The sequence below is a fragment of the Brienomyrus brachyistius genome, chromosome 8, assembly GCF_023856365.1.
Source record: "Brienomyrus brachyistius isolate T26 chromosome 8, BBRACH_0.4, whole genome shotgun sequence".
Classification (NCBI taxonomy): Eukaryota; Metazoa; Chordata; class Actinopteri; order Osteoglossiformes; family Mormyridae; genus Brienomyrus; species Brienomyrus brachyistius.
In genome coordinates this window covers 18,100,953-18,128,479 of record NC_064540.1, presented here as the reverse complement: position 1 = coordinate 18,128,479, position 27,527 = coordinate 18,100,953, and the positions used below count along the sequence as shown (strand labels likewise).

General features: G+C 41.4%; 1 protein-coding gene across 16 annotated transcripts in view; it reads right to left on the bottom strand.

Annotated features, from left to right (window-relative positions):
• LOC125747760 (Fc receptor-like protein 5) overlaps window positions 1–27,527 on the bottom strand; it is a 36,494-nt gene that overhangs the window by 2,012 nt on the left and 6,955 nt on the right. For 4 of the 16 annotated variants that reach the window (XM_049023246.1, XM_049023245.1, XM_049023239.1 and 1 more), the window contains 11 exons: window positions 26,234–26,436; window positions 25,692–25,970; window positions 25,250–25,540; window positions 24,859–25,134; window positions 24,433–24,729; window positions 24,059–24,322; window positions 23,329–23,421; window positions 23,075–23,131; window positions 22,353–22,433; window positions 22,106–22,168; window positions 20,365–22,028 (listed from right to left, as the gene is read on the bottom strand). In XM_049023246.1, coding sequence (XP_048879203.1) covers window positions 21,988–22,028; window positions 22,106–22,168; window positions 22,353–22,433; window positions 23,075–23,131; window positions 23,329–23,421; window positions 24,059–24,322; window positions 24,433–24,729; window positions 24,859–25,134; window positions 25,250–25,540; window positions 25,692–25,970; window positions 26,234–26,436 — 1,945 coding nt within the window. In that variant the 3' untranslated portion in view covers window positions 20,365–21,987. Of the gene's footprint in view, window positions 1–475; window positions 616–729; window positions 823–1,453; window positions 1,718–1,827; window positions 2,125–2,254; window positions 2,531–2,645; window positions 2,937–3,087; window positions 3,367–3,629; window positions 3,906–4,101; window positions 4,381–5,303; window positions 5,580–5,756; window positions 6,027–7,151; window positions 7,188–11,310; window positions 11,443–20,364; window positions 22,029–22,105; window positions 22,169–22,352; window positions 22,434–23,074; window positions 23,132–23,214; window positions 23,422–24,058; window positions 24,323–24,432; window positions 24,730–24,858; window positions 25,135–25,249; window positions 25,541–25,691; window positions 25,971–26,233; window positions 26,510–27,527 lie in introns of those variants that run through there. The other 12 variants (XR_007399372.1, XM_049023232.1, XM_049023243.1 and 9 more) reach the window with 10 other exon arrangements.

Below are 27,527 nucleotides of genomic sequence, written 5' to 3'. Positions count from 1 at the left end.
ACACACACACACACACACACACACACACGTGTGCACATAGTTGATTGTTGTTGCTACGTTTGGACCCCTTTGGGGTATGTTTGTAACTGTTCACACTAAGTAAAGTTTACCTTTTCTGCTCAAGGGATGTCTTCATCAGAATGTTATTTTTGAGAAAGTATTAGTTTTACAATGTAAAAAAGCCACATCTCAGGTCTTTGATGAATGACCCCTACTTGGGCTGTGCCTTATACATCCCTACAGCTAAGCTGTCAACAGATTTTGATGCTCTTGCCAAAAGAGATGATCAGCTGCTCCCATTGAGTCTTATTGTAAGTGAGCTTTTCCATAAAATGATAGTTATGGTAAAACTATATTGGAGGATAAAGTTATGTGAGGTCTTTAAGGTAAGTGGGCTGCCTTACAATAGAAAATGTAATGTCGCTCTAACAATGTAATGCCACTCTAGCTGTAATGTGTCAGTGACGATCCTTACCACCAAATATTGTTTTGGGTAAGTAAAGCTCTTCTTTCGGTGGTGGAACCTCTTTACCTGTTGACATAATGGCGTGTGTGAAAGTGCAGACACTTTCTGGATTTCATACCTTCAGTAACTGGCTTTCGTCTCAGCATTAGGTTTTAAATAATGTATTATACTTATATAAACTTCATTTAGAATACTGAATGGTAATACTCAATATGAGTAAAACTGCACCGTAAAAGAATCGTAAATAAAGACCAATGACTTACGGTTCCTCTTCAAGCAAAAACACCCAAGAATAATGACAAGGGGACTGAATAGGAGGAGTCCGGAGACGGACAGAAGCATCTTCCTCTTTAGCACTAATGAGGAAACAGATTTATAAATATGTGAGTGCAGGCCGTCCTGCAGACACGGCGGCCAACAGCGTCACGGGCAAACAAAACGGGGGCGGAGCTGTGGGAAGGGCTTCGAAGGGCCTATTTCATCTGAGAGGGACAACGTGAAACCATGTGGCAGATGTAAGAGAATGACTTTGCTCTATTCACTTTGTAAAATTCAGAGTAGTTCACTATTTGGGGAATTAAGCTGAGAATCAAGGCAACAGTTACGGATGCCGCATTCCTAGATTCTCTCTGTTGGAATCCTGATCCCTTGACTTTTTTGCAAATAGCAAAACATAAATTGAACTAACTCAAGTGAATATGGATATGTAAACTTATAATTTATTGTATTATTATGTTCAGTTACTTAAAATTGAAATAACATAGCATTGGAAACCCTTAGTCTACACTACAAATTGCAGGGAATCGTGGGTATTTTATGAGGTATATTCATTTTGTGATTTTCAGTTACATTGTTTTTGGCTTTTACATTTGGCTTTTACATTTCTTGACACGGGAGGAACTTAAATTCACAAATAGATGCTTAACTCATTATTGGTCTGTAGTTTGTTTCTTTGTATGTTTAATGTACAAAATCAGTGAGACTTACAGATCTTGCCAAGTGAAAGAGCCTCACTCATCCTTGTGTAAAACGGCCTATCGGTTGTATTTCCTCTGCAGGTGTACAGACCGCTCCCGTCGGTCACTGTGTATCTCTCTCCTGTATGTTCCTCTGGGACCTGCTGTCCATCTCTGTACCATGTGTAGTTCCACTCAGCAGAGCTTTCAGGAACCTCACACCTCAGCATCAAGTGGGTCGTGCTGAACATCTCTGTCCAGCCAGTCTCCAAAATCAGCGAGGCTTTGGGACGGACTAAAAATGGGAAATAGAACATAATGCTATATGAAATTATTCGGAATGATACATATGTTAGGATGCCACTCATTATGCTCCTGTCTATAATTTTAGTAAAGCCAGATTACCTGACATATTGAGCATCAGAGAATCACTGAAGCTGGTGTAGAACGGATGGCTCCCTCTTTGGGCTCGACACCAGTACTCTCCATTGTGGGACAAAGCGGCAGAGCTGATGGTGTAATTAGACCCGTCGTTGGTGCTGCTGTCAGTGTTGGCCAGTGCTGCTCTCTCTGGGCCTTTGTACCACAGATACTCCCAGCCTGCAGAATCCACCCCAACCTTACAGCTCAGGGTGACGTGATCTTCCGTGTAGATCTCTTCAGTGGAGGGATACTGATTCAATTTGGAATCTGGAACAGTCTCTAAAGCATGTAAATAAAGAATTAAGATTGATTTAAGTTTTTTTTGCCAGGTAAAGTGTTTGCTGACAACTGTTGCAAGTCATGCAAATAATAACCCATGTGATGCATGTATGTTATGCTAATTCCTTACCTAATACTTGAATTGAGAGCTCATTGCTCAAGTTGGACAATACTGTTGGCCTTCGATACTGCCCTCTACAGGAGTATCTTCCAGAATCTAATGCACCAGCAGAGAGGATTGTGTATTTATCTCCAGCCACATATTTGGGGATTTCCTGTCCATCTCTGTACCATTTATACTCCCACGCTGTAGAGCCCTTCTCAATTTCACACCTCATAGTCAGTCTTTCAGTAATGAAAATCTCTGCCCATGCAGTCTGCAGGGTTAGTACTGCTTCAGGGACATCTGTAATTATTAGGGCAAAAAGGAGAAAGTTAGGCACAATTAGAAACGACAATTGCATGAGAATTTTGGCAACTGGCAAATTAGAGCAATTTTGAAAATGTATGCAGTATTTTACCAAATATGGTTAACTTTACTGGTTTACTGTACTCGGTATAGTACTGGTCTCTCCCTCTTCGGGCTCGACACCAGTACTCTCCATTGTGGGACAAAGCGGCAGAGCTGATGGTGTAATTAGACCCGTCGCTGGTGCTGCTGTTAGTGTTGGCCAGTGCTGCTCTCTCTGGGCCTTTGTACCATAAATACTCCCAGCCTTTAGAAACCCCCTGAACACTACAGGTCAGGCTAAGATGTTCTCCTCTGTAGATGTGTCCAGGAGGATCCTGTTTCAGTGAAATGCCTGGGGTGTCTTTTAAACAAAGAGATAAGGAAGTTAAACCTAATACCCTGAAGTCCAGTTTTGGTTGAGTCCTAGCATTGCACCTCAAAAAGAAGACATTCATGTCCCACTGAAGAACATTAAAATATTATATATTTAACGGTTAATTAAAATTTCCTACCAAAGACTCTAAGTGTCAGCACCCTGCTGCCTACAGACAGCACACTCCTTCTCTCTCGATACTGCCCCCTACAGGTGTAGTCTCCATGGTCTGACAGAGTAGCTTTGGTGATTGTGTATTTGTCTCCAGGTCCATATGAAGGAATCTCCTGTCCATCTCTGTACCATTTATATTCCCACTGTGTAGGGCCTCCCTGAAGGTCACATCTCAGAGATACACTTTCATTGGTGAATATCTCTGTCCATCCAGATTCCAGGCTCATCATTGCCGTCGGGATGGCTGGAGACGTTAGAGGACAGATTAAAAGGCTAAAGATTAAATGAGCAAACCGCCTTCGATCTTCCATAACAGTAATCCAGTACAGGATGCCAGGAGCCCGATATCATGGGGAGTAAGGGGCACTAGGCATAGGACACCATGGATGGGAGGACAGTCCATTAAGGGGCACTAGACATACAGTAGGACACCGTGGATGGGAGGACAGCGGCATTAATAGAATATAACTACATGTGTTACACCTGTAAAGACTCATAAAGTCTTACCTAATATTGTAACTGAAGTGCCATCACTCATTTCTGACATCACTGTTCGCCTTCTATACTGCCCTCTGCAGGTGTACTGTCCAGTGTCTGACTGAGTAACAGAGAGGATTCTGTATTTGTCTCCAGCTTCATATTTGGGAACTTCCTGCTGATCTTTGTACCATTTATACTCCCACTCAGCAGAGCCACCCTGAAGGTCACACCTCAGAGTCACACTCTCAGAGATGAAGATCTCTGTCCAATTGGACTGCAGGGTCAGTACTGCTTTTGGAATGGCTGCAGATGTCAGAAGATGGAACAGAACATTGAGCACATGAAGACAAAAGGGACGTAATCTGACAGTTAATAGTGTGAGATATTAAAGCAAAAATATTTTGCTACCTACGGCATGAAAATACAAACTAATGCTGTACTAAGTAATACAAAATGGTTGAATGTGATAGGCCTGTAAAGAGTCGTGAAGAAAGCCTACCTGAAACTTGAATTGCAAGTGTAGTGCTTATTTCAGATGACACGTTAGTTCTCCGTCGATACTGCCCCCTACAGGCGTAACCCCCAGTGTCTGACTGAGTAACAGAGAGTATTCTGTATTTGTTTCCAGCCTCATATTTGGAAACTTCCTGCTGATCTTTGTACCATTTATACTCCCACTCAGCAGAGCCACCCTGAAGGTCACACCTCAGAGTCACATTCTCAGTGATGAAGATCTCCGTCCATCCAGTCTCCAAAGTCAGAACTGCTTTTGGAAGGGCTGGAGATGATACAAGACAGAATAAAAGGCTAAAGATATATTGATAAAAGGAGATTACATAAATCCATCCATCCATCCAAACCGGTTATCCAGTACTGGATCACAGTGACCCGACACCAATAGGTGCAAGTCAAAGGATGCAGTGGAGGGGAAGGCAGTCCATTAGAGCAGTGATTCTCGACCAGGGGGCTGTGGCCCACTAGAGGGCTTCAGCCAGGCCCAAGGTGGGGGGGAGGGGCACACAATTAATTTGAAAAGCATTGAAAAATATGACTTTGCTAAAACCAGGGCTGGACAGTAGCCTGTATCGAATTTCTAAGCAATACAAATATTTTTTCAAAACAAGATACATGATGACACAGTGCTATTTATATCAATATATGTTAATTAGGTCTATATTAAAGATGTTAAATAGAAACCAAAAGGATTTCTGCCTGTTTCATTTACTGTAATTTTAAAATATTGTTACTGTAAAAACTTTGTAATTTGTAACATCAGAAGGCTAATACCTTTAAATGAGGGTATTTTCAGTTACTAAGTGCATGTTTAATAGTTGCAAGGTTTGTGATTTCAAAGCCATTTGCCAGATTTACTTTTGATGTCCATAAACATTCACCTTCTGTTTTAAGAGCAATGTCATTATCCGAGGATAACAAAGTGTTGGCGGACATAGCGGAGTGAAGCCTTGTTTGAGTCGTGTTCTGCGTGTAACCGAACTACATTATCTTTATATTAATAAACACTGGCAAGTCTTGTCATCATTGCAAACGCATACAAGAGAAAGAACATCATAGCCTGTGCAAGTGGCAAACAAATTTTCCAGAACACAGGATAAAAAAAGACTGAGAAACATTGCCTTAGAGGACACTAATACATCATAACTACATGTGAAATACCTGTAATGATTCATAAAAATGTCCTACCTGAAACAGTAACTGAAATGTCATCACTCATTTTTGACATCACTGTTCTCCTTCTATACTGCCCTCTGCAGGTGTACTGTCCAGTGTCTGACTGAGCAACAGAGAGGATTTTGTATTTGTCTCCAGCTTCAGATTTGGAAATTTCCTGCTGATCTTTGTACCATTTATACTCCCACTCAACAGAGCCACCCTGAAGGTCACACCTCAGAGTCACACTCTCAGAGATGAAGATCTCTGTCCAATTGGACTCCAGGGTCAGTACTGCTTTTGGATGGGCTGGAGATGTCAGAAGATGGAGTAGATCATTGAGCACATGAAGATAAAAGGGGATAATAAGAGAATTTTATAATGTGTGATATTAACAAACAATAATTGTTGGCAGGCAAACAGATACTAATTTCAGACTACACTGAGACATATAGAAGAGTTTTATAGATTCAGAAATATCCCTACCTGAAACGCTTATCAAGAGATCATTACTCATGTCAGAAAAAATGTTTCGGTTCCGTCCTTTACAGGAGTAACTTGCTGTGTCCAACAGAGTAGCAAAAGAAATTTTGTATGTCTCTCCAGTCCTGTACTTGGTAAAATTCTGACCATCTTTGTGCCATTTATATTTCCAATCTTTAGAGCCATCCCGAACCTGACACTTCAGAGTCACGCTTTCACCGATGAAGATGTCTGTCCCTCCAGACTCTAACATCAGCTCTGCCTTTGGGGGGGCTGCATATACATGACAATAATCAATATTTTCAATGTAACATTTAAGGAAATTGGAAGGAGTTTCTGGTATGAGAAAAAAGCTGCTGATTACAGAGGCTTCTATTTGCTTTAATAATGTTTTTTTAACCCAGAATCATTTATCATACATAAACAGCAAGAAGTGTGTGTTGACAAGCAGACAGAAGATGAGGTAAGATGTGAGCCGGCAAACATTCAGCAAACTGCCTATTTATTCAGTAACGTAAGAATGGTGGTCAAATGCTTGTGTCCCCATTGGCTCTAGGTCACATGACACTGAAACACAATCATTCGTCTGTATCATTTCACTAGAAGGTGAGCAACTAAGACTGACAGGGTGACACCCTGACCTGCGCAGCAACGGCCCAGTTACAGTCATTGCTCAGCCTAACAGAGTGACCTTAGAGATACTCAGACTCTCTCAGGACTCTCTGGACTCTCGTTACCTCATGTATTTAACACGCCCCCCTCGTTACCTGATTGTCTCAACTGTTCTGCATTTCCGTCCGTCAATCATGTGTATTTAGTCTGCGTTCCAGTATGTTTCCCCAGTCCTGTCATAGACGTGTTTCGCTGTGTTGTGCTCTGCCGGTATTAAAACCCCTTGTTTTGGATCTCCGTGTACCTGACTCTAATCCCCTGCTTCCTATTCGCTCGCCCTGCACACGGGCATCACTTTACCTGCGTATTAATGTAAGAATTGATATTACGGCATCAAAGCGCACCATGTATGACGATCTCATACTACTTTTCCATTTACAGTAAGTGATACTCTTTACGGAAAGTGTAAAACTGTAAATTGTCATTAGTAATACCGTGCTCTAGTTTAGGTCTATGTAAGACTGAAGGAAAGTGCAGCGACTACAGCTATGAATGTATTATTTATAAACAAGGCGGTTTTTAAGCTTCAAACAGTTAAAGTAATTTGTCTTGGTATCATTTCTTTTATATATAATTTGAATTTCACTGTGTGTTGCTCGTCTTTTCTAATCCATCCGCTATAAATCTCAGCAGTAGGGTGCATGCTGTGTGAGAGACAATGTGGAACTCTTTTAACTATGAATATCGGAAGCTACATATTACAGTGTAAAGTCCATAGACTCTTACCCGTCTCTTGAGCAGAGGTGACCAATGCAATGAAAACTGTAGGACAAGAATATGTGTTTAGAAAATAGCACATAGAGGAAATCATTCAATACAACACGGAACACATGTGAAGTACTCAGTTAAGAATGCTTAAATATTTTTAATACTTTTAATAATTTTTTTTTTTTCATTTGCTTCGAAAACAGTGTTCAAAAATGTCCATGCCTTTGGGGCAAACTGAACAGCAATTTCTCATTCATTCGTTAAATACATTTATGAAAATCAAAGCACCAATATCTACAATTAGCAAAATGGACAATTGCATATGTGTTGATGATCAAAATGGTTTATTTGCTCTCAAATACACGTATGCATCCACAGTTCAGGCAGAAATGTGCATACGAAACTGAGAGCCTGGTTGTTAAACCCTGAGCTAAACATATTATATGGGGCTCATTTGGATTCATTTGGGACCTTAGCCCCAAATGATTCAGGCTAATGATACGTTTGGCTTACATGTATGTAAACTTTTAGCCTCAGCTGAATTCATTATGTAAATCATCCATCCATCCATCCATCCATCCATTTTCTAAACCGCTTATCCTACTGGGTCGCGGGGGGTCCGGAGCCTATCCCAGAAGCAATGGGCAGCAGGCAGGGAACAACCCAGGATGGGGGGCCAGCCCATCGCAGGGCACTATGTAAATCATCACATGCAAAATAGTCCAACCAACAGTGGGAATTTCTCAAAGCATATATTGCATAAACTGCAGTGATATGGTATAGTTGTGATGTCTGCTTAATTTATAAGATGCTTTTCAGATGAATTTTGAAAGGGAACTTTCTCACATCTTAGACTAACAGGAGTAATAGAATTTCCAGTGTGGAGCATTTTGGCTCTTAGATTTAAACAATAGAAAAATGGCATTGATATATTCATTGACAAAATTATTTAATTTTGAAACAGTATTTGTTACGTGCCGCCCCCCCAATCTGGAATCATCATGTACAATTTGTAGTCCCTTTGTTGTCTTTGGTGAGGGGAGCGAAGTGAAGCGAAAAGATGCAAGAAACGTGAAATACATGAGCGGGCAGAGTGCTTTCGCAAAGTGATTTTGCATCAAATTCATTGACCTGCAAATTCACATAGCTCAGCCATTCAGTTACGGTGTGGGTGGAGATAAGCAACCAAGTTTTTTTTAAGTATTGGTACATTTTATAACATCAGGCACTTTCACACTGCTGGAACTTTTTTCTGGAACCAGAACCTTTTTCTGGAACCAGGAACTTTTGTCATGTTCATATGCTTACAGCGATAACCTTGCTGATTATTTGACCACAAGCAAATATTAGTCTAATATTAAGCTACAATATTCATTTATTCCACTTTGTGCTTCTAATTTCACCAATACTAACTGTCAAGGTACAAAACTAAAACTGATTTGAAATATATATTTTAAAGCCAAACTATATTTGACATTTCTTATTAACATTAAGCCTATAGCAGGGGTCGGCAACCTGCGGCTCGCGAGCCGAGTGACTCTTTGAGCACGAGGCTGCAGCTTTTCTCGGAACGATAGACGCATTCACATTTTCATCTCTTAACATATTATGGTAATACTTTCATAAATATAACTAATTTATTTATAGGTTAATATTATTTTTTGTTTAGATATTTCTTAAGGTATATGTGAATGAGGTGCGTCGCAATCTTCTGTGATCTCTTGACTGCGTAATTTACATCTTCCTCAAAGTCATTCTCTACGAGAGTACGTCTCCGGTCAAACAGTATTCTTTCCGGAGTTTTATTCAGTGCCCTAAATTCGATGTAGGCTTCAAAGTATATTGGGATTGCCAATTCTTTCATATGCTTTTGTGGTAAATTGTCACCACACCTTCCCAGGTCTTTGTAAAATTACAATTTTTTCTCTGGTTTACATATTAGCCGCCTGAGTTCGGAGTGGTGAGCACATTTTGCCCTGCTGGGTCAGCACAGTTATGGTAGTGAAGTGGAGAGTGAAGGCCAAACGACTCCAGTGTCAAACGAACTTTACTCAGAAAGAAGGGGTGAGGGTGTGAGACTATCGCTGCAGAACTGAACGATATCGTGATAATAGTCACCTTTGCGCTGTTACACATCTGAGTGATGTAAAACTGAGAGCTTTTTGTAAATCTTGCGTCAGACATTTAGGATAAAATGACCCTTTGCTTTAAAAAGGTTGCAGAACCTGAAGGTGTCTACAGAGGAAATAAGAAGTACATGGGAAACAGAGTTGGATATTAAGATATTATGACAGTGACATTTGGACTAATACTCTCGGTGGAATTAAAACCCGTTCTATTAATTCCAGATTACAGCTTATTCAATTTAAGGTTGTGCACAGACTGCACTATGCCAAAGTTAGATTGCATAGATTTTGTCCAGATCTGTCACCTATGTGCCATCAATGTATGGAGGCAGAGACCACCCTTGCACACCACTCCTGGTTATGCCCTAAACTTAGGGATTTTTGTTGTTCCATATTTTAATGGTTCTCTGATGTATTTAACATCAATTTGTCGCTGGACCCTGAAAAGGTGTAGTTTAGATATTCAACTGCACTGGAGTATACTGATCATAACATTGGTCCAGTCTTGGTATATGGTATGGTGATCGCCAAGAGGTGTATTCTGAAACTGTGGAAAGCAGACTGTGGCCCCTCTTTTAAAATGTGCTTAAGGGAACTCTTGGGAGTTCTCCATGGTGAGAGGGTAAGATATGATCTGTCAGGCAGCACTGAAAGCTTTATCAGAATATGGATCCAATACTGCAGTTTATGGATGAGAAAGGAAACCCCAGACAGATGAGGTTTATGCTGATTATCACCCCTTCATACTCTTTCCAGATTCTGCAGCATAATTCTTAGAACATGTGCCTGTTGCCCCCTTTTCGTTTTCTTGTTTTTTTGTTTTAGTGCTTTTTTGCCAATGGGAATTTGTTGTGGGGAGGGGGTGTATGGTATGTGTTTGTTGTCTGTTTTTGTTTTTTTCTGTCATTTATCAGAAAATTATAAATAATTGCATTAAAAAAAGGTTGCAGACGTCTGGTCTATTCTTTATTAATACCACTGCACCATCACTGTCTTGAAACAAAATGTCACATCCTTTACCATGCCTAGTTTAGCTCGGCGCTGCAAAGACAATACGATTTTTTTCTCTCTGGGGTGCCAAAAACCTTAACACGTACACCCTATCGTTTCCCGTGCAAGCCTCATGTCAGAAAATCCGCACCTGAAACTTTCGTGCGGCCAGTATGCTTTAGCTGCCACTTCCGGTACCCAGTTGGGTATAAACCTGATATTCTTATTAATAATTGCACTGTGTCCATTCACTACCAATGACTATAAATGAGTGGCAGCTATTTAGTTTTATAGATCTGAGTCCATAAACACTGAAATAAAAATTAAAACATAAAGAAATGTAAGGAAATCTGGAACAGCCCGGCGTGTTGCTTGATTTTCTTGTAAGATAATGCAGCTGGAAAACTAAATATAAAGCAGAAGTTTCGGGTGGGTGAGCACATGAAACTATCAGCTGCACACGCAGAAGCAAGTGGTGCACACAAGATATTAGCAGGAATGCATGGCATAGCATGAGCATTTAACTTTTTTGCACAGATCCCTTCAGGGGATCCGTATCAGGGGATCAGCAGCAGGGCTACAGATACAACAACTGAACTAATGGAGATGACTGCACTGGACAATCGTCCATTTTACTTAATGGAGGATGAGGGATTCTGGCCGACCACATTTACAATTTACAATTCGTTATTAACTATGGTCCACAGATTGAGCATTGTTTTCTACAGAATAAAATAATAAACTATGTAACGTTATTGCACTAATCTGCACCAGCAAGCTCATCAACTGTCATTGCTTGTTTTGATGCAATGGATCTCCCTGCTAATGCAAACAAGGCAGAATCGGTGTCACGAAAGAACGAGATCATGTAGGTGTATAAAATGAGATCACAGTTCAGCCCTAGAATGAGATTGTATAGGTGTATTAATTGAGATTGCGATTAAAAATTATTAATCATTCAGTCCTATGTCAAATATAAAATAAAGCAACATCTAAAAGAAAAAAATGAACACACAGTTATTTCATGTAAGACACCATTAGAAGAAAATGATGTTACTCACATATGTTCTTTAGAAACATGTTTAATTTGTTCTGGTCCATATGTGGTTTCTGTCTGTTTGATGCTGCCTCATACTGTCAGAGATTTTGTGGCTACCCACTGTTTTTGTAGCTGAGTGTTTCCTAGAAACACTTCGGAAGCAGGAAGAAGCTGCATCCTTGTTTCACAAGTCGAGAATGACGTTTTTATTAAGGCTAAAAAGGACCATGCATTTTGGTGCTTCTGATACAATAGACAGATATGCATGTGAAAGTAAGATGGCTTACAGCATAGCACTCTTTCCATTAAAAGAGTGGCTTGCCCCTCTTGGCTACAGTCTGCAGGGATTTGCACCAGACTGTATGGAGATATATTTATTCATTTAACAGATGCTTTTATCCAAAGCGACATGCATCTTTTTTTGCAAAAGCAGAGTCAGACAGTGCCTAGAGCAATGGGGGTCACTCACAAATCTAATGGTGAAATCACCCTGTAAGGGTCAGCACCTGTCTGTCCCCGCCCTCCACGTCTTCTCCCTGTTTGGCCAGCAGGTGGCGCTGGCCATCCTGTCTCTTGTCATTCAGCCCCATTGTGCTGACCATATTCCCTGGCTTTCCGCATGGTTCAATGGGTTATTTGCTCTCCTTGTCTTCTGTTCCAATTTTATATTGTACTTTGTTTTCTTGTTTATTTTCCCAGTGTAGTATTTCCCTGTGTTTCCTTAGTTTCAGGTCTCTAGTTCCTTACTTCTTTGTTCATTAGTGTTAGTTCCTTCACCAGTGTCTGGTTGCCCTGTGCCCTTGTTGATTGGTTGTTTCGTTGATTCACACCTGCATTTTGTTAGTCCTTGTTACTGATATTTAAGTGCCGGCATTTTGTTCATTTCCCCAGTCAGTCATTGTGTCATGCTACTGTGTTTTGTAGGTCTGCTAAGTGTCTTAGTATTATTCCCTGTGTTGTTTGAACAGTGGGACCAATCTTCCCTTGACTTGACTGATGCTCAGCTCTTCCTTGAACTACCACATTTCCTATTGAAAGAGCCACATAAATGGTTCACTGTTCTAAGGACACACATTGCTACATGGGTACAGTTCTGTGATCTTTTCAAAACTGTCTTTCCGCCATTAGATAATCAGCAGTGAATTATGAGTTCAAACAGCTGAGGAGCCTCTACCTACATTTGTGGCCCACATGCTCAGTGAATTTGATTAACTTAGAAACCCTCCCCCAGAGTGGGAGCAGATTGATATTTTAAGCAATCAAACTCTGGAAAGATACAAAATGACACTTTATGGCACCCATTCCTTCAGTAACTGACCGTCTCCTATGTGCCCATGAATTGCACTCTGCTCTCGGCCACAGTAGCTGCCATAGTTCTTTGGTCCAAAGAAAGAACAGACCCCCTGCTGACACTTGATGCTTCAATTGTTTTCTACCCGGTTTCACCTTTTGAACCTGCCCCAGTAGGGAGTGGGGCGCCCATCGGTCATACATCGGAACCATCTGATTAAATGGCCTCCGCCTCTGTGAGAGAACCAGATCCTGGTGGAGCTGGCAGAGGTAGATCTTTCAGCCGAATGAGGGGAAACTTCAGGGGAGGGAGGATGTCCTACTGAGGAACTCCTCCTTCTAAGAAACTGATGGGCCTCATCCAGGTCCTGCAGACCCCTTTAGTGAACCTTTTATTGGACAAGTGGAGGATGTTGCCTCTGACGCACCACGGAACACCCCATCCAGAGTTAGGTGAAATTTCAAAAACAAAGCCATTGATGCCACCCTCGACACTGCTGCTTCTCTTTCTGCTGTGTGAGCTAACCTTGTCCAGCAGAGTGACACCAACACTACCAAACTGCAGCCTTGGATAACTCCTCCAATACAGTTAGGGCGTCCTGCGACCCACTAGGCATTGTATAGCTAACCATAGGATTCCAGGGGGAACATTTCTACCATAGGTTTGTCATTAATCAATATCTGTTCTCTCCATTGATTCTAGCGATGGACTTCATGCAACGAGCTTCAATGAATATCCATATCCCATCTAGGACTGCGATGATTAATACCCACACTCCGTTATAATGACCATTATAGTGTCTTGACTGACCCGCTTATGCCCACCGATGGCCCTCCATGGTTGGAACCTGAAGACACATCACATCGTCATCGGTAGAAAAGTAGTAGAAGATTCTCTGAAGACAGAGCAGAAGGCACAGCTTCTGGAGCTGCTTGAGGAGTTTGGTGTTTTGTTTGATTGTCATCTGGGCTGAACATCGCTGGCAGAACATGTAATTGATACTGGCGACGCAAAGCCCATCAGTCTCCCTCCCTACCACACTTCACCCACCAAATAGCAGATAATTGAAGAGCAGATAAAAAAAATGCTTGAGGAGGGAATAATTGAGGCTTCCTCCGCACCTTGCATCAGTGGCTATTGTGGAAAAAGCCTTGCGGTGAACTGACTACAGGGGACTATATCAGATCACAACGAGTGACTCATACCCCCTTCCCAGGATTTATGAATTGCTGGATTTCTTGGCTAGAGGGAAGGTCATTTCCACCATGGTTACTGGCAGGTGGCAGTAGAAAAAAAAATTCAAGACCCAAAACTTCCTTCATTTCACATTGTGGCCTATTCCAGTTCCGAGTTCTTCCCTTTGGGTTGAGCAATGCACCAACAACATTTCAGAAGTTTATGAATACTCTCCTTGCAGGGCTCATCTACTAGAGCTGTGCTGTGTACCTTGATGACATTGTAATTGCTTCTCCAAAATTTGAACAGCATCTTTCTGACCCAGGGGTAGTTCTTACTCGGCTCTGCTCAGCTGGCCTGTCCCTCAAATTTACCAAGTATCAGTTCTGCCCTGAGTTGCTGTTGCTTAGATACCATGTCACCCACAAGGGCAATTTTCCTGACCCATCAAAAGTCAAAGTGGTGACAGAATTTAAAATCCCTTTCATCATTAGAGAGGTCAGGCAGTTCTTGGGGCTCACAAGTTACTACCGTCGGTTTATTTGAAGACTACGCACTCCATACTGATCCTCTGTTCGAACTAACAGGAGTGATGTGCCTTTTGCCTGGGACAGTAACTGCCAAATGGCTATGGATTTAGAACTGTCTGACGTCTACACCAGTGCTCAGATTCCTCGACTTCAGTTCTCAATTTTCTATTCACTGATGCTTGTGATGCTGGACTTGGTGCTTCCCTGATGCAGAGATGTTGCCGGTACCCACTGTGCTCTGCACAAATTGGAAAAATCATACTCATCACCTGAAAAGGAGTCTTTCGCTGTCATCTTGGCACTGGAGTACTTCAGGCTGTATATAGAAGGTGTACATGTAACCATCTTCATAGACTATGGTAGTCTGACATGGCTGATGTCTTGACCAAACCCTTAGGGTCGACTTCCAGATGGTTCCTCCATCTACAGGATTTGAATTCAGCATTGTTCATAAGCCTTGAGTCAAAAATAAGGTGCCAGATGCAATTTCCTGTAACCCGCTACCCAGCGACGGGGCACCACTGTCCCCAGTGCTGCCGTGGCATCGGTTCCACTTGAGAAGGCTCCAGCTGGATGACTCTAAGACATGAAAACCACTGTGTGCTATGTGTAAGACACTGGAACAGGGTGGAGATGAGCAGCATCCTCCTCATTACGTCGTACAGGATGGACTTCTATACAACCTTGACCCAAAAGCTCAGTTCGGACTGCACCCCATGAAGCAGCTGAAGCTATATGCTACAACAACAATTAGGGGGCCGCTGCTGAAGCATTATCATGACCACCCCACTGCAGGTCACTTGGGAGTCGCCGAGACTCTGGCACAATGAAAGCTCAGGTTCTTTTGGCTAAAGATGGCATCTGATATAATGACATTTGTAATATCCTGCAACCTCTGCCAGCTCACTGTACCAAGCCACAGAAAGCCTGTGGGGCTCATGGTTCCCATGCGACCCCAGAAACCATGGGAATACACTGGAGTAGACTTGTTGGAAGAGGGTGGAGATGAGCAGGATTTCATATAGCTTTCAAGGATGACAGAAAAAAAATGTGAAAAGGTGTCTTACATGATGCTTGTACAAGTCTGTTGTGTTATGTCACCTAGCTCTGTGGAATGTGCTGTGTAGTCTATCCTTATTCCTCATGCCCTAGGTCGGAAAGTTTTCCAACTTTTTCATGTGTGAGGGTCTATTAAGTGTAAGGCTGAGACCAGCCTTTGTCTTCCTAGGGGGGAACATGTAAAGTCAATTTGGGTATTGCCCCTTTCACAGCAATCGAGCCCACATTTGCGCTCTAGCTGTGTTGCTCAGCCTCCTGGGAGAGGGAAGAAGATGGCGGGCAGTGTCTTACATGTGTGTGAGCCTCCTGATGTACTGTATGTATCGGTAACACTTGGAGCTCTGGATTAGTGCATGCTCCCCTTCATGTGTGGCATGCTATGCTACCTGATCTAGATGGTACGACCAGCACAGCGTGACCATTAAATGGCATTCTTGCATGAACACCACCAAACTGTGTACATGCCACTCTGTGCCATTTGGGGGTTGCTGCGCAGACGGCATGCATGCATCTGGCATCCAAGGGTTACACGTTGTGCAAAATAAGGTTCAGATTTGCACAAGGTGTGATGCACTAGCATAGGGGCACAACTGACAGGTTTTTCATACAGCAACCATTGCAGTTTCAGTGAACTCAGTTTTAGTTACGTGCCAAAACCACAAACCAACCAGAGAAAGCAGAAGAGATCAGATATGGCTCAGTGCAGGACTATCTGGTTTTGCATTTATGGTCTTTGAACCTGTTCGGTTTAGAGCTGACTTCAATGTTCTCCTATCAGGCACTTAAAGGTCGATCTCCTGCCTACCTGACAAAATGACTTCAGATCAGAATACAGGTTTCCTCCTTGTTTCACATATAAATAAAGTGACAGTGGGCAGTAAAGCATTCTGCTATTGGGCCCCTGTATTGTGGAATGGTTTACCAGCCTTTGTTTGGGATGCCGATTCGGTCTCAGTCTTTAAATCTCGACTGAAGACGTATTACTTCAGTTTAGCTTACCTGCAACACCATACCTATGGCTGTTGGTGCTGCTGTACATGCCATTTTTATCTACGATGCTTGTCCATTTATGTGTCAAAGCATGTCCTGACCCTAACCCTAACCCTAACCCTAACCCTAACCCATCCGTGCTCTCTGCCTTCCCATATGTCTGCGTGGTGCCCGGTGTGAGCACCATCTGAGCTGGAGTCCTGGTTCAGTCCTATGGAGGGGTGACATCCTGAATGGGACCTACGAACTGTATCATTGTGGGTGCAGCCTTCAGTGCCATTGTGGAGAACAGACTGATTGATGGACCTTGGCCACCCTACACAGGCCAAATGTGGATACAGGCCTCATTGATGCATTTTGTCTAGATTCTTAATCACAACTTACACCTAATCTTTTAGCAAGCAAGGCCACTCCTTTCTGTTTTCTGTAATGTTAGTATGCCAAGGGGGGCTGGGCAGCCAGTTGACCTCAGTGTTTTCTTTGTCTCTCCTTACTTCGGAGTTTTTGGTTCCTCTCCTCTGTTTTCATCTGGCTTTCTCTGTTTTATTACCTTACTTTATCCAGTTCTATATTACTCTCCCTAATGATGTAATGTATCAAAACACACCCATGTAAAGCACCATGGGATGACTCTATTGTGAAAGGCGTTATATCAAAATAAATTGAATTGAACTGAACTCTGGAACCTTCATGGAACATGAATTATCCTTTTATCATAATTGAGAATTATTGACCTGGCACCTTGTAGGGCATCAACAAACACATCATCTTTTGTCTTATCTTTTATGGTGATTTCCCCTCCCACATACACACACACACACACACACACACACAAACACAAATTCACAGCCTCTATCTAACCATTGTGTGACACATGCTACAGCGCTGCTTGTCTGTATATATAATGACGTACATATGCAGCTGTCACAGGAAACCACCATTTTGAACATCAGTAATAAGTGCTACATGTCATATACTGTAATATAGGTGGAACTTATTGATGATTAGCAATGACTTCAAGACCCTTGCTACAGAAAAATCTGATATCATAATGCATTTTTTTAATCACATTTGACAAATCTTGGAACTGCTTTGTGAGGCCCCATGTGATGCGGAGCCACCATCCTTTTTAGCGTAATGATGTCAGTGACAGGACCAGGGAGCACAGAACTAGGAAGCACTTTTATACAGGACTAATGAGGGAGCAAATGGGAGGCAGCTGGAGTGATCCACACGAGGGCTGAAATGAGAGGTAAGACAAAACAAGCAACAGGCGTGGCTCATTAAGGTCACCCTAGGGGGAGATCAGGAAGGTAGGACATGACAAATGCTACCTTAATTTTATGGAGCAACAACCTCTGTTGAAGAAAAGTGGATTTAATTAAGGCATGGAATAGATACAAGGAATTAGGGAAAATTACATAGGTTTTCAACTATACACTGTAATATATGGTTAAAATAAATATTAAACTCATGCAGAATGCTGAATTTGTTTTCAGTTAAACAATTGGCATGGTAACATATATTTACTGCTAGAGTTTTTGCTTTCAAGATGTTCCCATAGCAACCATCACTATATTTTTCAACTTCCTTTCAGTTATTTGGCAAAACAGGAAGCAACCAGAACATGCAGAAGGGAAGTTGATTTTTCTTGATCTTCGCATGAAATAACAGTACATGATAAATAACTTAATCAAAAACATATGGATCTCATATGACTTATCACACCTGGGACAAGAGGTCTGGGACACCTCACTACCTTTCACTTTCACAGTTTCTATCACATCTCACATACTTCTATTAAAATCCATCACATAAACTCCTAGACCACAATATATCAGTTTAATCTGAAATTCACCAAATAACTCTCATTATACCTCATCATATGAACGCGACCTACATTACACTCATCCCAAAACCAACAAAGACCCCACTCAATTCACCTACTATCCCATATCATTAATTGAAAAAGACATAAAATCATAATCCAGACTTTATCAGTCAGACTGGAATCTGTAGTTTCATCATAAAAAACTTGCTTCGTTATGGGGAGGTCTCACCTCTGAAGGAGCAGGAAGAAATAAGGAATCCTCATGTGTAGACTTTGAGGGAGGAAAGGGGAAATAAAGAGAGACTACAGCAGCAGGTTGGTCCTTACATGAACCTGCAGGGGGGTCGGACTAACAACAGGACTGGGGAACACAGGGCAGGGTAAGACATGTATGACTCCAATGGGGCTTACATGAAGGACAAGTGTGTATTATTATCCAGGACTAACAAAACAGATGGACTCAGAATGGCCATGAGTGCCCTCTGCTGGCCATACGGGGACGAGCAGAGGCAGGTTATGACAGAAGGCATTATGCAGAAAACACTCTAAGATTATTTAACCGGATCAATTTATATTAAAATAACACCGCTCCAAACGATCCACCTTTCATCATAGCAACCCTTGGTGCTAAAAAGGCATTTGATAAGGTAGATTGGTCCTGCCTCTTAACCTCCCTTGATAACTTTAAATTCCATAAACTGGATTAAAGTATTATGCAATTAACCTGCTGCATTTGTTATAATCAATGGACTTATATTAACACCATTTCAGCTGCGAGGAGGCATTCAAAAGGGCTCCAGTTATCCTCACTACTGTTCGAACTTTTCATGGAACATCTGGCAATGTGACGTATCTCAGGCATGCAATCAAAGTCATACCATCGTAAGATCAGTCTGTATGCCAGTGTCATTCTGTTGTACATTACAAACACCTCCATCCTCGCTACCATGAGCCCATAATCTGATTAGTAACCATCGTTGGGTCTCTTGCTACTCCATCAACTGGACAACATCAGAGATTCTGCCTATAACCCAGTTCAGCTGGAGTGCTGAGGCCGAGCAACCCTTCTTCACACGATCAGCAGAACCTGCTACACATCTTGGAATCCACTGTGTGTCAATACAGGATGTGCAGCCTGCAGGCGGAGCCATGCTGCCCTCTTCTGGACGTTTAACACAATGCATCTGTGAATTCGCCTCCACACCTTGCATACAATATTATGACAAGGGCACATGAAGTCTGTGTATGTAAAACAGTATCTTATTACTTCTGCAGTGTTTTAGTCCTGCATTTGAAAAGATTTAAAATGACTAAAGTGAAAATTGATGAAAGTGAAGATTTCTGTAAGATGCACGCATTTTGCGATTTTGTTGGCAATGAAATTTGCTAAAATCACATATCAGGAGAATTTAGCACCAACTGGTAGGTTCTTTCGGTACTTCCTGAGAAACTGTCATGGAGAGCCCATTTCCAAGGAAATTGTAATGTCTTGTAGTTAAGTTCCAAGGCTTGTCCTTCAGACAGTTAATTGGTTAAATTAACTTGGTTAAAACGTCTGCAGTAATTTTCAACAAAGCATGTTTAAGTCCCTGTGGACAATATTGCTAGACTTATAAAAATGATAATGTAATAAACATGCCGAATGGCAAGTTTTTTATAGCTGAAAGAGTCATTGAAAGGCTTCTCCTTCCTTTTTGTAGGTCAACATTGGCATATACTGTGAGCTTTTTAGTGAATCATACCGGGAAAGGTTTCACTTGGTGTGTGTTTGTGGATTATATTTATATTATATTTTGGGGACCAAATATCCACAATGTGATAAAACCTGTTATTTTGATGTTGTAGAGGGACGACACAAAGATCTGTGAATGCAATCAAAAATCAAAGCTAAAAGCCTCGTATTTTGTTTGGTTACTTATGGTTAAGGTCAGGGCTGGGTAGGGGTTAGGGTGTTCATGTTGGTGCTAGAGTTTTCCCCAATGAAATGAATGGAGAGTCCCCACAAAGACATAATGACACACCAGTGTGTGTGTGTGTGTGTGTGTGTGTGTGTGTGTGTACATAGTTGATTGTTGTTGCTACGTTTGGACCCCTTTGGGGTATGTTTGTAACTGTTCACACTAAGTAAAGTTTATCTGTTCTGCTCAAGGGATGTCTTCATCAAAATGTTATTTTTGAGAAAGTATTAGTTTTAAAATCTACATTAGAAGGAAAATTTTATTGTTTCAAAGGCATTTGAAATAACGATTACTTTGAAAATATATATAAGCCCAAGGAACTATGGGACATGCAGTTTTTGAACTGTTCAAATGATGATTCCCATTTAATCACATAAGTTACTAATAGAAAACACATAGGCAGTTACACTTTTGATAAATATTAATGTCAAATTGGAAAGACAATGGAGACTTGAGACTTGACTCGGACTGTGTTTTTATAGCGTGTGAACATGGTGCTGATTGTCTCCTGCCAGTGTACGCTGGCCTTCCATCAGGGCATCACAGATTCGACGGAGATCCACCATTTGCTGCTGTTTTATCTCACACGATTAAGTACAAGCTGGTCAATACTTTAAAGTGACCAGTGTATACAGTTTTCATTGTTTCTTAATTTAATGTCATTTATTGAGAAGGGAGATAAATATTGTTGTGTAAAGAAGAGCTTCTTTGTACCAGCAATTCCAAAGACACAATATAAAAAAAAAAAATAAAAATGATAGTGTGTGAGCATATTTCACTAATATGTCTAGGACGTTAAAGAGCTAAATAAAGTTATTAAACAGAAAATTGAGTTTTTGTTCAGCAATAGTCATCAGAATTCATACTGAAATATAAAAGCCGAAAAACAGGACGGGAGAAAATGTGGCATAAGAAAATGACTTTGATTTGATGGGTCTTTTTAAAAAATAATTTTCCCAAAATAGGCAGCAAAAAATCAAATCAAACCAGATTAGATATTTTTTAAATCCCCATGACGACATGGGGAAAACATGCAAACTCCACACACATGTGACCCAAGCGGAGAGTTGAACCCGGGTCCCAGAGGTGTGAGGCAACAGTGCTAACCACTGCATCACCATGCCGTCCCCTATTTTTTAAATCTTTCAACTTTATTGCAAGTCACCCAGAATAAACAATCATTTTGTATGATAAGTGTCATGCCCTGCTCGTCGGCTCCTCCTGTGTGCCACGCCCCCTGCTTACCCACGTGTGTTTCCCGGATTGTACCCAGCTGTGTCTGCTTATTTTCAATCAGTCCTGTGTATTTCAGTCCATGTCTTACCCGAGTCCTTTGTCCGTCATTGATGTTGTCAATGCCTGTTTCCCGTCCTGCTCCGGTTTCCCCAAATAAAACCCCGTTTTCCCCGTATCCCGCTTGCCTGCCTGCTCCTTACCCGCACGATCGCCCGTCTGCTTGTACCCGATCGTGACAATAAGATGCATATCTTTGCTCAATTTTTGGTTAGTTTAGTTCAACTCCGTAAGTCTGCCGTCAAACTAATATTATAAATTATAGAAATTTCATGTGGAAATGACCCATGTACTTAATTTTCTTAATTCTATATCAGTGTAGGTATTCAATTTGTAAATATTTAAGTTGTAAGCTGTAAGCATATAATTGTGAGAATATTAGGGGTTTGAGTAATTGCAATTAATCACAGAAAACCGCATTTAGTTTTTATCGATTTGTTGTCATACTAGATATAAATATATAGAGTATAAAACCTAAGTGTCCCAGTTTAATATTCACCCTGTATACCAGGCAGGCAGATTCTTCATTTTCCCTTGATGCTTCTAGGCAGTTCAAGTTCATGGTGGCCCTTTAAGTCTCACAGGACGGCAGCGCTGGATTGGCTGTATCAGCTGTGGCAAAATAAGCCAATGAAAGCATTCAGGGACTGGACTGGCGATTCAGCCCAACACATCTGCAGGTAAGTTACCTTTAAATGAAAGCAGGTTCTCTGGAGATACGTATAACGCCTCGCCTTCCTCCGGATGACTGCCTGTTCATACAAAATAATGAACGAAATGAAAATAATGAATGAAGGAGGGAGAAGAGACGCCTTAAATTTCAAGACATCAAGTATGTATGACTGCATAAAACTGGACTTGCTATGAGCGAGAAGCTACACACACACACACACACACACACACGTGCGCTCATGTAGAATCATATGAATTACGTACAGAATTGATTTCCTCCAATATCGTTACTTTCGCATGACAAATTCAGAGGGGAATCTGCCCTTCCATTCAAATTGTCATCATCTAATAGGAAATAAAAACATGAAGTTATTTTTAGGATAGTGTGGCCAGATAATCCATGTAAGGGAGGACACTTTAAGCTATTTTAGATTTTACAAACTGCTTTCAAATTGAAAAGCTCCTCTGTTTGGCTAGTTCAGTTCTTCTTGCGCTTTAACTATATGGTGTCCTTGATTGAAAGACTCATCAAACTGTTTCACATTAACATTAGTGACGCATGTGTGATTATAGAAGACTGACCAATCAGCATATAGGATGAACTCAGTGCTTAAGTGAAATCCAAAGTCTTTTTAATTGAAATGGTAGTTTACAAATCCTGTCATTTCTCAACGTGTCCACTTGACATCTGGCCACCCTATGTTGGGGTGTTTGCCATTTGCACATTTTGCAGTTGCTTATATATTTCTCGTGTACAGATAAACTCTTCCACAGTCTTACAATTATTTGTTGATATGAAAATCCATGAAAATGTTAGAATATTTCATTGATGACCAACTGAATGCGTTTCTCACAGTCTGTGTAGCATCTTGAAAAGCATAAAGCATTAAGAAAGCATGTGACATTGGCAGTACCCTTTGAAGATTCTGTAATGTAATGTATCTTGAAGGGTGACAAAATGTAAAAAATTGTCTTTAAATTCATACCTCCATTTATTGTTTTGGATAAGAAAAGCTCTTCTTTCGGTGGTGGAACCTCTTTACCTGTTGACATAATGGCGTGTGTGAAAGTGCAGACACTTTCTGGATTTCATACCTTCAGTAACTGGCTTTCATCTCAGCATTAGGTTTTAAATAATGTATTATACTTATATAAACTTGATTTAGAATACTGAATGGTAATACTCAATATGAGTAAAACTGCACCGTAAAAGAATCGTAAATAAAGACCAATGACTTACGGTTCCTCTTCAAGCAAAAACACCCAAGAATAATGACAAGGGGACTGAATAGGAGGAGTCCGGAGACGGACAGAAGCATCTTCCTCTTTAGCACTAATGAGGAAACAGATTTATAAATATGTGAGTGCAGGCCGTCCTACAGACATGGCGGCAAACAGCGTCACGGGCAAACAAAACGGGGGCGGAGCTGTGGGAAGGGCTTCGAAGGAACTATTTCATCTGAGAGGGACAACGTGAAACCATGTGGCAGATGTCAGAGAATGACTTTGCTCTATTCACTTTGTAAAATTCAGAGTAGTTCATTATTTGGGGAATTAAGCTGAGAAACAAGGCAACAGTTTCAGACGCCGCATTCCTAGATTCTCTTCGTTGGAATCCTGATGCCTTGACTTTTTTGCAAACAGCAAAACATAAATTGAAGTAACTCAAGTGGATATGGATATGTAAACTTGTAATTTATTGTATTATTATAAGTTACTTAAAACTGAAATAACATAGCATTGGAAACCCTTAGTCTACACTACAAATTGCAGGAAATCATGGGTATTTTATGATGTGTATTCATCTTGTGATTTTCAGTTACTTTGTTTTGGCTCGAAATGCACAGTGAGATGACTGAATACATTTCTTGACACGGGAGGAACTTAAATTCACAAATAGACGCCTAACTCATTATTGGTCTGTAGTTTGTTTCTTTGTATGTTTAATGTACAAAATCAGTGAGACTTACAGATCTTGCCAAGTGAAAGAACCTCACTCATCCTTGTGTAAAACGGCCTATCGGTTGTATTTCCTCTGCAGGTGTACTGACTGCTCCCGTCGGTCACTGTGTATCTCTCTCCTGTATGTTCCTCTGGGACCTGCTGCCCATCTCTGTACCATGTGTAGTTCCACTTAGCAGAGCTTTCAGGAACCTCACACCTCAGCATCAAGTGGGTCGTGCTGAACATCTCTGTCCAGCCAGTCTCCAAAATCAGCGAGGCTTTGGGACGGACTAAAAATAGGAAATAGAACATAAAGCTATATGAAATTATTCGGAGTGACAAATATGTTAGGATGCCACTCATTATACTCCTGTCTATAATTTTAGTAAAGCCAGATTACTTGACATATTGAGCATCAGAGAATCACTGAAGCTGGTGTAGAACGGATGGCTCCCTCTTTGGGCTCGACACCAGTACTCTCCATTGTGGGACAAAGCGGCAGAGCTGATGGTGTAATTAGACCCGTCGTTGGTGCTGCTGTCAGTGTTGGCCAGTGCTGCTTTCTCTGGGCCTTTGTACCACAGATACTCCCAGCCTGCAGAATCCACCCCAACCTTACAGCTCAGGGTGACGTGATCTTCCGTGTAGATCTCTTCAGTGGAGGGATACTGATTCAATTTGGAATCTGGAACAGTCTCTAAAGCATGTAAATAAAGAATTAAGATTGATTTAAGTTTTTTTGCCAGGTAAAGTGTTTGCTGACAACTGTTGCAAGTCATGCAAATAATAACCCATGTGATGCATGCATGTTATGCTAATTCCTTACCTGAAACTTGAATTGAGAGCTCATTGCTCAAGTTGGACAATACTGTTGGCCTTCGATACTGCCCTCTACAGGAGTATCTTCCAGAATCTAATGGACCAGCAGAGAGGATTGTGTATTTATCTCCAGCCACATATTTGGGGATTTCCTGTCCATCTCTGTACCATTTATACTCCCACGCTGTAGAGCCATTCTCAATTTTACACCTCATAGTCCGTCCTTCAGTAATGAAAATCTCTGCCCATGCAGTCTGCAGGGTTAGTACTGCTTCAGGGACATCTGTAATTATTAGGGCAAAAAGGAGAAAGTTAGGCACAATTAGAAACGACAATTGCATGAGAATTTTGGCAACTGGCAAATTAGGGCAATTTTGAAAATGTATGCAGTATTTTACCAAATATGGTTAACTTTACTGGTTTACTGTACTCGGTATAGTACTGGTCTCTCCCTCTTCGGGCTCGACACCAGTACTCTCCATTGTGGGACAAAGCGGCAGAGCTGATGGTGTAATTAGACCCGTCGCTGGTGCTGCTGTTAGTGTTGGCCAGTGCTGTTCTCTCTGGGCCTTTGTACCATAAATACTCCCAGCCTTTAGAAACCCCCTGAACACTACAGGTCAGGCTAAGATGTTCTCCTCTGTAGATGTGTCCAGGAGGATCCTGTTTCAGTGAAATGCCTGGGGTGTCTTTTAAACAAAGAGATAAGGAAGTTAAACCTGATACCCTGAAGTCCAGTTTTGGTTGAATCCTTGCATTGCACCTCAAAAAGAAGACATTCATGTCCCAATGAAGAACATTAAAATGTTATATATTTAAAGGTTAATTAAAATTTCCTACCAAAGACTGTAAGTGTCAGCACCCTGCTGCCTACAGACTGTACACTCCTTCTCTCTCGATACTGCCCCCTACAGGTGTAGTCTCCATGGTCTGACAGAGTAGCTTTGGTGATTGTGTATTTGTCTCCAGGTCCATATGAAGGAATCTCCTGTCCATCTCTGTACCATTTAAATTCCCACTGTGTAGGGCCTCCCTGAAGGTCACATCTCAGAGATACACTTTCATTGGTGAAGATCTCTGTCCATCCAGATTCCAGGCTCAGCATTGCCGTCGGGATGGCTGGAGACGTTAGAGGACAGATTAAATGGCTAAGGATTAAATGAGTAAACTGCCCTCGATCTTCCATAACAGTAATCCAGTACAGGATGCCAGGAGCCCGATATCATGGGGAGTAAGGGGCACTAGGCATAGGACACCATGGATGGGAGGACAGTCCATTAAGGGGCACTAGACATACAGTAGGACACCGTGGATGGGAGGACAGCGGCATTAATAGAATATAACTACATGTGTTACACCTGTAAAGACTCATAAAGTCTTACCTAATATTGTAACTGAAGTGCCATCACTCATTTCTGACATCACTGTTCGCCTTCTATACTGCCCTCTGCAGGTGTACTGTCCAGTGTCTGACTGAGTAACAGAGAGGATTCTGTATTTGTCTCCAGCTTCATATTTGGGAACTTCCTGCTGATCTTTGTACCATTTATACTCCCACTCAGCAGAGCCACCCTGAAGGTCACACCTCAGAGTCACATTCTCTGTGATGAAGATCTCCGTCCATCCAGTTTCCAAAGTCAGAACTGCTTTTGGAAGGGCTGGAGATGATACAAGACAGAATTAAAGGCTAAAGATATATTGATAAAAGGAGATTACATAAATCCATCCATCCATCCATCCATCCATCCAAGGGGGGGCACACAATTAATTTGAAAAGCATAGAAAAATATGACTTTGCTAAAACCAGGGCTGGACAGTAGCCTGTATCGAATTTCTAAGAAATACAAATATTTTTTCAAACCGAGATACATGATGACACAGTGCTTTTTATATCAATATACGTTAATAAGGGGGCGGCATGGTGGTGCAATGTTTAGCACCGTTGCCTCACACCTCTGGGACCCGGGTCCGAGTCTCCGCCTGGGTTACATGTGTGTAGAGTTTGCATGTTCTCCCCATGTTGTTGTGGGGTTTCCTCCGGGTACTCCGGTTTCCCCCCCACAGTCCAAAAACATGCTGAGGCTAATTGGACTTGCTAGATTGCCCATAGGAGTGCATGTGAGAGAGAATGGTGTGTGAGTGTGCCCTGCGATAGGCTGGCCCCCTATCCTGGGTTGTTCCCTGCCTTGTGCCCATTGCCTCCGGCATAGGCTCCAGACCCCTCACGACCCAGTAGGATAAGCGGTTTGGAAAATGGATGGATGGATGGATGTTAATTAGGTCTATAGTAATGATGTTAAATAGAAACCAAAAGGATTTCTGCCTGGTTCATTTAATTTTAAAACATTGTTACTGTAAAAACTTTGTAATTTGTAACATCAGAAGGCTAATACCTTTAAATGAGGGTATTTTCAGTTACTAAGTGCACGTTTAATATTTGCAAGGCTTTTGATTTCAAAGCCATTTGGTAGATTTACTTTTGATGTCCATAAACATTCACCTTCTGTTTTAAGAGCAATGTCATTATCCGAGGATAACAAAGTGTTGGCGGACATAGCGGAGTGAAGCCTTGTTTGAGTCGTGTTCTGCGTGTAATCGAACTACATTATCTTTATATTAATAAACACTGGCAAGTCTTGTCATCATTGCAAACGCATACAAGAGAAACAACATCAT